The sequence below is a fragment of the Dryas octopetala genome, chromosome 3, assembly GCF_963921425.1.
Source record: "Dryas octopetala chromosome 3, drDryOcto1.1, whole genome shotgun sequence".
Classification (NCBI taxonomy): Eukaryota; Viridiplantae; Streptophyta; class Magnoliopsida; order Rosales; family Rosaceae; genus Dryas; species Dryas octopetala.
Genome location: NC_141368.1, coordinates 15,070,585 through 15,083,211, shown reverse-complemented (window position 1 = coordinate 15,083,211; position 12,627 = coordinate 15,070,585). Strand labels below are relative to the sequence as shown.

Genomic DNA, 12,627 nt, shown 5'->3' with positions numbered 1-12,627 from the left:
TGAGTTACATTTCTGTGTAGGTGAACTGGGGTTGAAATTGGGGATAAGCCGATTAGCCGAGTATAAAACATACTTGGGCAACATTTAGAAAAAGAAAATTGCACGGGCTGCAGCCCATGCACCCCACAATTTTAAATTCATATATATTATATCTAAAATTGATCACTCAAATAAAATTGGCCACCGGGTGATATTTGCTCAAGGAAGTGGGAACACTGGGTCATATCATTATCCACCATGTCAATCTGGTTCGTTTGGTAAATTGGCTTCCGTGCTGATGGGTTAATTAGAAGAGCTCTTGTTTATGAGTTCTTACCAAATGGTTCACAGATTTTATTCCTTCAGCAGATATGGTACTGATAACCAAACCTCAATTCCTGTCCAATTAACAAAGAAGGCAGCTCCATAGAGTCCATCTACTAATTCATGGATGGTAGAGTTCATAAGAAGTAGAACAGAAGGAAGAGAATAAGAAATTCCAAGTAGATCCATATATACTCAATGAGATATATATAGGTATTAATACATGGAATTAATATCATGTATTAGTTTCTGGTAAACCAATGGATATCTCTAGTTCCATTTATGTCTGCCATATTTGATTTTTTACAATCCCTGCATCCGCATAATGGATAGACAAAATCATAGCAAAGACTCATGTTTCAAAATATTTATATAATTAAGTAGTCGTTGTTCGTTATATAAAGATAAGGCTACCTTTCTTGACCCATCGTAACAAGTAAACTTACATTGATATTCAAATTGTTTGAATCCTGATCATCACCTAGCTGACATAGTAAATGTCAGCTCCACGTTAGAACATGTTGGATTCAAATTATCTTGAATATGCAAGACAGGAATCTCTTGTGGGCACAAATAAGGCTTAATTCGGAGGAATTTCTAGGCCATCAACATCTCCTTCGAGCATCTGTATGACTTTGTTCATTGAAGGACGATCACTTGGCTTCAATTGAATACACCATAAGGCAGTTACAACCATCTTTTTCACTATTTTTCTTTCCTCCTCTGTAACATCACCTATCTGCAAATCCTTTCCCTCATTGTATTGGTCGTACACCCATGAGGGGAAGTAGATTTGGCTTGAATGCTCTATCATTGCATTTAAATTCTTTCTTTTGCTTGCCATTTCCATCAGCAACATTCCAAAACTATACACATCAGCTTTGTATGAGACGCCACCAATATTTTTATAGAACAACTCTGGAGCCATATATCCCATTGTTCCTCTTGCTGCCGTTAAAGAGACAATGCTATTATCTGTTGGATATAATTTTGCAAGTCCAAAGTCAGAAACCTTTGGTATGAAATTCTCATCAAGGAGAATGTTGTGAGGCTTGATATCGAAATGCAGAATTTGCATGTCACAACCTTGATGTAGATATTCAATCCCTTGAGCCACTCTAAGAGAAATCTCATAACTTTTCTTGTAACTTAAACAGGTACTTCCTTCTTTGGAAAAAATATATTTATCAAGAGACCCATTAGGCATAAAGTCATATACTAGAGCACGCTTCGACCCCTCAACACAATAACCAACTAGTCGCACCACATTGACATGGTGAATCCTTCCAATGGTAGCTACCTCATTGACGAAATCTTGTCCATTACCTTTGGACTGGCCCAACATTTTAATTGCTACAAAACGGACACTATGTAACTTTCCTTTAAATACACAGCCATAACCGCCTTCACCCAGCTTGTCCTTGAATTTACTAGTCATCTTCTTAATATTTGAGTAAGATTACCTTATTGATATGAAGTTGTTGTCCCTTCGCAAAAAATCTTCAATGGTGCTATACACAGACAAATGCCTTCTTCGCCATTTATAGATCAAAAGCCAAATCACAAGTATAATTCTTAACATTACAAATATACCTATACAGGAAAATTACCAAGAGAATCAAGAATATTAGCCGCCTTTTTTATTATATGCTGATAATTAGTCTAAGCTAAAAGAAGAAGCAAGCTCTTACCGATGAAAGCGAGTGCTGCATATCGATGGTCTGCAAAAAAATATAACGAAAAATGAACAAAATCAAAGACTTAAATAACTCCCAAATTAAGTCCAAGCCCAAATTCATTAGTATGAACAACAAAAATGAACATAATATATCAAAGATGAACAACTCGATCTTGCAATGGGGCCTTGCATAGTTATTATTTTTTATTCGGTCAGCTACTCAGCTTGTACTTCGAGCATAAACTATATATATTGTGTTGGAGTTAAACAAATCAAAGTGCATCATGCACTTAGGTTTGTTGACAAGCCATCAATATGCATTAAGTGAGTGTTAAGACCACTTATGCATTTGTTTAAGTTTTCTGTTTTTAGGTGTGTTAGGTGAGGATAATCCTCCTCTATACATTTCCTCTAGTTGGGTAGGTAAGATCAAAGTGTGTGATCTACCAAGCTAGTGTGGCTGTGTGTGTGCTTGTAACTCTATAAATAGAGTTGTATGTTTGTAAGTTTAAAATAAAATAAGCAATAAGAAGAAATGTGTCTTTGTGCAGTGAGTGTGTGTGATTAGTTTGTAAACTAATCACCCGGCAATTTGGATAACCAACATATTGTACTAACCCCTAGGTTGCCACAGAAAGAATTTCGGTAAGAAAATCAGATTGCCATGACATACTTCAGAAAGGAACTTGATTTAATTAGCATCTTTTACATCTTCAAATCTCTGCCCCTCACAGCCCAAACTTCTCCTACTCTGAATTAGTTTCTAAGAATTATCAAGATTTCCATTTCCCAATAAGCATTTTGCAATTTCCTCAGCATCAAATTCTCTTCAATAGCACTAGTATTTCGAATTCACAAGAAACCCATTTCAAGAAAAGAGACTGCCCAATAAATATTCGTAAGCACTGCAAAAAGAATAAGAAAATAATGGACATGAAGCACCCAATACGCACCGTTTCGGCAACTACCAAGACGCCTTCTTGACGCCATTGAGCATGCCCTTGGACGCCAGCGCACGGAAGACGATACGGGACATTCGGAAGGTCTCGTAGACGGCGCGTCCGCGGCCGGAGAAGATGCAGCGATTGCGGAGGCGCGTGAAGGAGCTATTTCGGGGCAGCTTGGAGAGCTTGTAGCGGTTCTCCTCGCGGAGCTCGCCGGGGAGGCTGGGGTCCTTGCAGAGGGCCTTGTAGAGGTTTCGTCGGAGCTCGAATTTCTGCGCCAGTAACCGGCGGTGGTGGTCTCGGATGTTGGCGTTTTCCTCGGACACCGACATGGTGTTTCGGGTCGAAACCACACTCTCTCAGACTTTGGGGGTCGTAGGTTTTTGAGTGATATTCCTCTTCTATTTTCTTATGGTCCTGTACTCCTGTCCATTTTTCCAAATAAAAATTTCCCAAAAAAATGCTCAATTGTTTTTTTCCAAAAAAATAAAATGATAAAAGTTTTTTGATATTTTTCTTTTACAGCAATAAAGGAAATTTTAAAATTGATCGCACGAAAAAACAACCACAACCTCATTTACCAAAATTAAAAGCTCAAAGCCTGAAACAACTGAAAGTCTGAAAAATATTGGCATTTAGTATTTAATCATAATTTTTCTATATTTCGTTTTTTTTCACAATGTTAGAGACGTTTCAAGTTCGAATGTGTACTTTCCCAAGTAAAACAAAGTAAATAAATAATTATGATAGATTGATAGTGTAATATGAAAATGCATTGACTACTAATTAAGTTGTGCTAGTTATATATCTTTTGATCACAGGGTGGGCCTAAGTTATGTAAATGATAGTGAATGCACCAGGAGCCATGGCGTACGTACACAATATATCTTATGGAAAAATGTCAGGTTTCAAACATTATATAACAAGTAATTTACATTTAGGCTCAAATGGGTTGAACATGTCCACCTCAAGCTCTGGCTCAACATTAGAACATATTGGATTTAAATTGTCTTGAAGATCACCCACATGCATCTCTTGCGGGCACAAATAAGGCTTGGGAGGCATTTCAGTAAGCTTTCAACATCTCCTTCCAACAATATTTCTTTTGACTTTGTTCATTGAAAAGGGTAAGCTATTCTGGACATATATATCCAACCCACCCACTATATCTGATATAGATATCAAAACAATTAGCTGCTTAGGAGAAATTAATAATGAGCTGGACCCGCTTGAACCAGTTCAATCCATAGAGGACTATGTTATTTGAGAGCCAACTCTGTATTCCAATTAATTATACCCCAAAAGTTAGAACTATCACCAAATATTTATATAATTGAGGAGACGATGTTCGTTATATAAAATTACATTGAAATTCAAATTGTTTAAATCCTGATCATCACCTAGCTGACAGAGTACATGTTAGCTCCACGTTAGAACATGCTGGATTCAAATTATCTTGAGCATCACAGACAGGAATCTCTTGTGGGCACAAATAAGGCTTGGGAGGTATTTCTAGGCAATCAACATCTCCTTCGAGCATCTCTATGACTTTGTTCATTGAAGGACGATCACTTGGCTTCAATTGAATACACCATAAGGCAGTTATAACCATCTTTTTCACTATTTTTCTTTCCTCCTCTGTAACATCATCTATCTCCAAATCCTTTCCTTCATTGTATTGATCGTACACCCATGAGGGGAAGTAGATTTGGCTTGAATGCTCTGCCAATGCATTTAAATTCTTTCTTTTGGTTGTCATTTCCATCAACAACATTCCAAAACTATAGACATCTGCTTTGTATGAGACACCTCCAATATTTTTATAGAACAACTCAGGAGCCATATATCCCATTGTTCCCCTTGCTGCCGTCAAAGAGACAATGCTATTATCTGTTGGATATAATTTTGCAAGCCCAAAGTCAGAAATCTTTGGGATGAAATTCTCATCAAGAAGAATATTATGCGGCTTGATATCAAAATGCAGAATTTGCATGTCACAACCTTCATGTAAATATTCAATCCCTTGAGCCACTCCAAGAGAAATCTCATACATTTGCTTGCAACTTAAGAGGATACTTCCTTCTTTTGAATAAATGTATTTATCAAGAGACCCATTAGGCATGAAGTCATATACTAGAGCACGCTTTGATCCCTCGACACAATAGCCAATGAGTTGCACCACATTAACATGGCTAATTCTCCCGATTGTAGCTATCTCACTCATGAAGTCTTGGCCATTAGCTTTGGGCTTGCTCAACATCTTAATTGCTCCAAAATGGCCACTGCGTAATTTTCCTTTAAATACAGAGCCATAGCCTCCTTCACCCAACTTGTCCTTGAATCTATTTGACATCTTCTTAATGTTTGAATAATTATACCGTATCGGCTTCAAGTTATTATCACCATGAAGAAAGTCTTCAATGGTGCTATACATTGAAAAGTGTCTTCTTCGCCATTTATAGATCAAAAGCGCCATCACAAATGGGCCTCCAATTATAAATTTCGGTCCTGTATAGGAACATCACCAAAATAGTCATGAGTAAATAAATTTGTTTCTTGCTCCTGCTTTAAACATTTTGTTTGTTTGAACTATGCCTTGGATCAAATTACATGCTTTAGTAGGTATCAAATTATTTTAATAAAAATTGGGTAATATATTGCTTTCTAGCTAGCTATTAGTATGGGGTTATTATCTTTCTCTTGTTTCCAATGTGATCTATTGTTTTTCATGTCAAATAAGAGAAATATGTGCCAAAAACATAAACACAAGTTCCAACTAATAATGCTAGAGTCAACTAATGTTCACCACATGCATGATCATGTCAATATCTTAGGTTCAGCATGGATCTAAATTTAAATAAATAAACATTATTCTGTGAAAAAGGAAAAAAAAATTTGATACTAGTACCAAACTACTAATAGAATTTGTGAGAAAAACCATATCTTAATAAGTTGGTGTAAAGGACAGAATGACATATGCATCTTCCACAAAAAACAATATGACATATTCATCTCCTGCAAAGGACAAAATGGCATATGCATCTACCGCAAAGGAAAAAATTGCAAATGCATCTTCCATAGGGGAAAATGCATCATCCATAGGGGCAGATGCATCTCCCACAAAGGCAGATACATCTTCCCCAGAGGTAGATGCATCTCCCGCCGAGGCAAATGCAACAGTAGCAGTTTTGGCCTGCAACTAAACATGTTGGACTGGTTGTCCTTTAGGCCAACAATATATATATTAGTGGTCCCACCCTTATATCTAATGGACCCAAAAAATAATTTGGTAAGTATAACACTACCCATATAAGCTCTTACCTGTGACAATGAGAGTTGCCGCCAATCGTCGATCTGAAAGAAATATAACACAAGTGAGCAAAATAACAAAAGTTAACAAAATTGAAGATAATTATAACTATAAGCTTGAAAAGTGAACAAAGTCAAAGACTTGGTTATATGCAAGAAATATAAGCTCTTACCGATATTGTTAACGAAGATCACTCCTCGATAACCTGGGAGAAATACACCACAAGTGAACAAAATCAAAGACTTGAATAACTTTGAGAAGTGCAAGCCCAAATACACCATAATGAACTATGCAATATCTTGATGAAAAAAATAAACAGCAACTTAAGGTCACTCAACGGGCCTTGCTTATTATTTTGTTAATGTATCAGGTGTACTTGTTTTAATGAGCAATGGTTGTCCTTCAAAGGCTTGTAGAGAATTCCTTCTAGTATTGGGCTTGTAAAAATGACCTAGACTTCATGCTCATCTTAACAAGTCACATGTTCAGGTCTCTGTGCTTTGTTAAGCTTAACAATATATCCTTGATTTCTTATCTGAAACATGGATGCTTGGGTGTAAGCCAGTTGATACTCCTACTGAGCATAATCATAAGCTATTTGAGTGTTTGAGTGCATCTTTTACTGATAAAGGGAGATACTAGAGGCTTGTGGGAAAACTAATTTATTTATCACATACCAGACCAGATATTGCATGTGGTGAGTTAGTTCTTGCATGACTCACGCAAACCTCACATGGATGCTGTAGAGCGAATATTGAGATATTTGAAGTCGATCTACTCCAAGAAAAGGTCTATTGTTCTCTAATCATAGTCACATGAAGGTTGAAGGCTATACTGATGTTGATGGGCAGGTTCAGATGACAACAAAAGATCTACCTCAGGATATTTCACCTTTGTAGGTGTAAACCTTGTGACTTGGAGAGTAAGAAGCAACCAGTAGTAGCAAGATCAAGTGTCGAAGCTGAGTATAGAAATATGTAATTTGGGGTATGTGAGTTACTCTAGTTGAAAAACTTGCTGACTAACTTGGATTTTAAACCAAGAGTAGCAATGAATCTACATTGTGATAATAAGTCAGCCATAGACATTGCTCATAACCTTGTTCAAAATGATCGAACTAAACATATGGAGATTGACTAGCTAGTTAATTAGATTTTTTTAAACTTGTGTGAGGGTGATTCAAACTTGGATCTCTTCCAACATTGAAAAGGGAAATATCACTAGCTAGTTAATTAGGTTTAGTAGAATTGTGCCAATAGGTTTATAGTTCTTAATAAAATCAGGAGATAAGCTGTTTGGGTTAGCTGAAATGGTGATGGTGGGTGAGATAATGGGTAAGATTACGCTAGGTTCAGAATTTGATTCCCTTCAATATACAAAAAAAAAAAAAAAAAAAAAAAATCAAGGTTTAGAGTATACATCACAAAATTTTGAGATAAACATCTTAGTTCATACCGTAGATTGCTCATACACTTGAATTAACCAAATTAATCTTAGAAATAATTAGGCTTAGATCCTTTAGAAAAACAGTTTTTAGATGGAGATCAGAGGTGTTTTAAAACTTATTAGAAAATCCTTTTAATTCATAATAATTTATAAATTTTTTTTAATTTATAATAAAGTCCTTTTAATTTATAAGAAATTTTTTTTAATTCATAATAAAGTTATTTCTTGATTTGAAGGGTATTTGCCCATATTTGAAGGATATTTCCCCTCCTAGGGTGTAGAGTGGGCTTTGTAGAAGCTGCATGTTAGGTTTTAACTCCGAGATTTTAGGCTCCGTAGAGTGGGCTTTGTAGAGACTATATGTTAGGTTTGAACTCCGAGATTTTGGGCTCTGCCCAAAAATCTTAGAGTTAAAACCTAACATAAAGTCGTCAAAGAAGAAAAATAAAAGGACTTAATTAAAAATTCTAAATTACTACAGCTCAAAATCTTAGAGTTAAAACCTAACATAAAACCGTCAAAGAAGAAAAATAAAACGGTTTAATTAAAAATCTTAAATCACTACCAATTTTAATCTAAGAAAGGCTCATAAAATGAACTGAACTCTAAGTCTCCCTTAATCTTATTTCAAAATGTTCACAATGACGTGGTTAGGTCTATCTAGTACAATTAATATCTTTGTGTTACCTTTTTCTTTTCTTTTTTAATAAAAAGGTACTTTTTGGGGTGCATGCGGTAACCATCCCCCATCCCCCAGTAGGGTACGTAGTCCCAAATTCATTTTTATCCATTAACAACTAATTGTCATGTAAGCTTGTAACTTAAAAAGTAAAATACTTTTGAAGAGAGATTTCTTACGGATAAAAATTGTATGTCCAGAAGCAAGGACATCTACAGTGACAAAAAATAAGAAACAAAATTAGTCCACTTAGTCAATAGAATTTACAATCAAATTCTGATATACATATGGCAGCCACAATATATACAGCAATTTTATCTCATTTTCATGTGCCCTGATTATAAAATCACATTCTGATTAGGCTTATTCGCGTCAATACCGCTTGAAAGTAACTTCGATTTTCAATTTGCCCTCTGAAACTTCATTTCTTCCACTTTGCCCCTCAAACTTTACAAAATACCATATTCCATAAAGTCTGTCTATGAGTCCGTCAAAAAAACTTACGTGGCGCTTATGTAGAAGGGGCAATAAACTGCCACGTTCGCTTATTTGACGGAGCTTGTAACGGACTTGACGAAAAATTATATTTTATAAAGTTCGGGGGGTAAAGTGGAAGGAATGAAGTTTCGAGGGGCAAATTGAAAATCGAAATTATTTTAGGAGGCATAGGCGTGAATAAGCCTTCTGATTATAAAGCATATATATTTCATTCAATGTCTACACCTATCTTTCTTTGTCCCAAATTCATTTTTCTCCACTATAAAATTCCGTGTACTAGATAAAAATAAATAAAAATAACTTTTGGAGAGAGATAGATGCTTACAGCGAATGACAGCCCAAAGAAATCCAAAAAAACCTACAATGACAAAGAAAAAACAACATTAGCACACTTAATCAAGTTCTGATGCCTTTGCTAAGAAAAACAAGATTAATATATAATATTGCTTTCGGAGTCAAATATGGATTTTGGTGCAATGATTCATTCTGCATCAGCATCCCGCCTAACTCGATGGTACCCAACTATCAATCCTAACAATCAAAGAATGGAAATCGGTTAAGAGGTGCCACATCTGCATACTTAACCTATTGATTTCTAATAGAGCATATGTTTTCTTCACTCTTCATACCTGAAGTTTTACTCGTCTCCTGCATTTGAATTTGCCCAAATTAACCCATAAAAAAAAAAAAAAAAAATCGAACTTCCCTTTTTGTAATCCTTATTTTGAAAGAAAAAAACACAAGAAAATATTAATTGGCTAAAAAGTAAATGAAACAAATTGAAAAATCCCCGTCCAGCGATCCCAATCCAGCCGGCCCTCCTCCCTCCTCGTTGGAGACCCGTACACTGCCAGTACCCCTTAGATCCGGTGGCCTTCACACACTCCTAGTGGAGATAGATAAAAAGAGATAAATGAAAGAGAGTTGCTGGCGTGCGGTGAGATATCGATCATGACAGAAATATCAACAAAATATCGATATTTCATATTTGTAAAAATTCAAGGAAATTAAAAGTCAAATATGAAGTTTTGAAAAAATGTAATAAAAATATAAAATGATTATTTGGCCACTTATCTACTATCGGATACAAATAAAGATGACCAAAATTTAGGTATGTATTAAGCTTGTACGGATTAAAATTTTAAAATATAGCCCGTGCTAGGAGACTTTGTTACTTATAATTTTAAAATTTTATATTAAAGTTTCACTATCTTCGACCATTATATACATATGTGACATGTACAAAAGATTGTGCAATGTGAAAAAGTGAATCAGGTGATACATAAGCTGGGAGAAGTGAAAAAAAAAAAAAAAGGCTGGGTGCACTGGGCTCCGTGCCTAGTGTATTTTTTCATAAATTTTTATTAAAATGAACTGTATTTAGACTTATTTTTTTACAGTGGACTTTAAAAAAAATTTATTCTCTATAATAGACTTTTAAAAAAAATCCAAATTAAAAAAAAAGAATTGTAATTTTGCAATAGGAAAGTAAATTGACACGTGCCAGAAAGATATTCAAGAATTGACGCACCTGGGATGGTGTGATTAAAACATTTATTATAGAAGCTGAAAGGGCAAGGATTAGACGGAAATGACTCGTATCCAAGCTCAAAGCCGAAAACCAATGCGTTGTGTATGTCTTATGTATTTATAAGAAGCGTTGTTGGTGTAGTCCCCAGAGTGGCTGTATACGTACTTCCCCAGAAAATATTGCGAGGACGTCACAGAAACCCATTCTAAACTGCAACCCTCCACCAAAGTCCTTGCTGGGACATAATCAACTCTGACATAACCATATGTCTTTGGTTGGGACAAAGAAGTGCCAGTACTAGTAGTGTCCACGTTCAGAGAAGAATTTCACTTTTAATTCTCGTAGGTTTGGTTAAGTTTCACATTAATCCAAATGAAGAAGATGGTGGTATAATGATTTAGAATTATGATAGATTAGAGTTTAATTCACTCATAAATGTCATATAATAATAAAAAAATGAAGAAGGTATGCACGTATAGCGGAAATAAAAGAATGAAACAAGTGACTTTTTTGGCTTTTTCTAATTTAACAAAAAAAAAAAAAAATAGGGGTATGTACGTACAGCGGAAAAAAAATAAGGTATGGATAGAATTTCCCCCTTGTTTGGCCAGAAGTTCATTTTTTTTTTCCACTCAGAATGTCATATAATAATTAAAAAATGAAAAAGGTACTCTTGGAGAGATCAGATAGATCCTGACTGCGATTCCATTCCCACAAAAGTCGAAAGAAGCCTAGAGTAACAAATAAAAAGCAAAACATTAGCATACTTTTAAAATAAATTCTGATACTTTTCCTAACAATAAAAAAATGTAATAATATTGCTTACAGAGGTGCAAATGGCTAGCTGTCTGGTACAACTAATTTTGAAAACAAACCATGTTTTGTATTTAATCAACGACTTTTAGATCTTTTTCCGGCCAAAAAAAAAAAAAAACACAAGAAAAAACTTTTAGCTTTTTAAATAAATTTTACAACAATTATATATGAAGTAGTGCTCGAGCATCCAATGAGTAGTACTCCATGCATACTCGAGGGGATTTCCCCTGGCTATGATTCTAAAATTAAAAAAAAACAATTGTAATTTCTTTAAAATTTCAAATTTGCATAGTTTTTTAATTTTCCATCTATATATAATTGAGAAGAGGGATCGATGATTGACGCACCTGAGATGGTGTGAGGAAAACATTTATAATTGATGTGCCAAGAGCCATCTCCGCAACCTAACCAATACTCGACCTCAAAGCCATGCACCAATGCATTATGTATGTCTATGTATTTGTAAGAAGCGTTGTTGTAATCGCTTGATGACAAGGACGACGCCCAAGTGATCCACTCTAAACTGCAACCCTCCTCCAAATTCCCTGCTAATACATAGCCAGCCGTGACATAACCATACGTTTTTGGTTGACTATTAATGCATGGAGCAGTGTCCAGATACCGAGAAGAATTAATCAATCGATTCGGACACTTGAAGAAGCATACAGTTGTTGACAACACATTATATGTAGAGTCATCAATTCCAAATATATCGCTGGTAATTGAAGAATCACGAGGAACGGAGGAGCAATTGTTGCTGTGAATAAGGCCAGGATCTACGAGTCGGAGTGTTTCGTCATCGTAGTTGATTGCCTGTACGTAGAATTTTCGAGATAGGTCTTCTAATACAGTGATGTTGTTGTCACAGGACAGAGTAAATTGTGACTCTCCACAGTGCTTTGGATCGTGTTTTAGTCGGAAAGGGTAGCTTATGTTATGGATATTGCCACAGGAAGAAGGCGTACACTCCTTGCCGCCGTTACAAGTTTTACCAAAAAAGACAATAACAAGATAGGCTACAATTAAAACCCACCCAGACAAGCTGAATATGGACCTTCCGCTTATTCCCATTGAGGGAGAGAGGGAGGGAGGAGTAGAGAGAGAGAGAGGGTTTTATTTAGACAATATACATCTTATATGGGACGATGGTGAGTGGGCACCTTCGATGAACTTGCACTAGTCTAGTCAATGGCAGGACATATAGATAATTAGGTAATAATGCCATTTTAATTAGACTTTTAGTAGTCTCAGTTTGACGATTTCATTGTGGTCCTAGATTTCATGAGAATTTCCTTCCCAAACTTGATGCTAAGCTATAGTTTATTTAGATATTGACACAATTAGCTGCTTAGAAGAAATTAAGGATATATAGGGATAACCTTAGAAATCCAGCAAATTCTCATCTCTTACTTTTGCATATGG

At 35.6% G+C, this 12,627-nt stretch overlaps 2 protein-coding genes across 2 annotated transcripts; both read right to left on the bottom strand.

Moving 5' to 3' along the window:
- Positions 1-670: 670 nt before the first annotated feature.
- Positions 671-1,756, bottom strand: LOC147291263 (rust resistance kinase Lr10-like). Its single transcript, XM_086237305.1, is given in 2 exon segments — positions 671-885; positions 887-1,756. Coding segments are annotated over 2 exon segments (960 nt in total). The 5' UTR covers positions 1,742-1,756; the 3' UTR covers positions 671-780.
- Positions 1,757-4,321: 2,565 nt separating this feature from the next.
- Positions 4,322-12,303, bottom strand: LOC147291262 (LEAF RUST 10 DISEASE-RESISTANCE LOCUS RECEPTOR-LIKE PROTEIN KINASE-like 2.4). The gene is made up of 5 exons (XM_086238006.1): positions 11,553-12,303; positions 9,160-9,216; positions 8,480-8,501; positions 5,664-5,710; positions 4,322-5,430 (listed from the first exon to the last, which is right to left on the bottom strand). Exons 1-5 carry the CDS (start codon positions 12,274-12,276, stop codon positions 4,322-4,324), a joined length of 1,959 nt encoding a protein of 652 aa, XP_086094132.1. The 5' UTR covers positions 12,277-12,303.
- Positions 12,304-12,627: the final 324 nt, after the last annotated feature.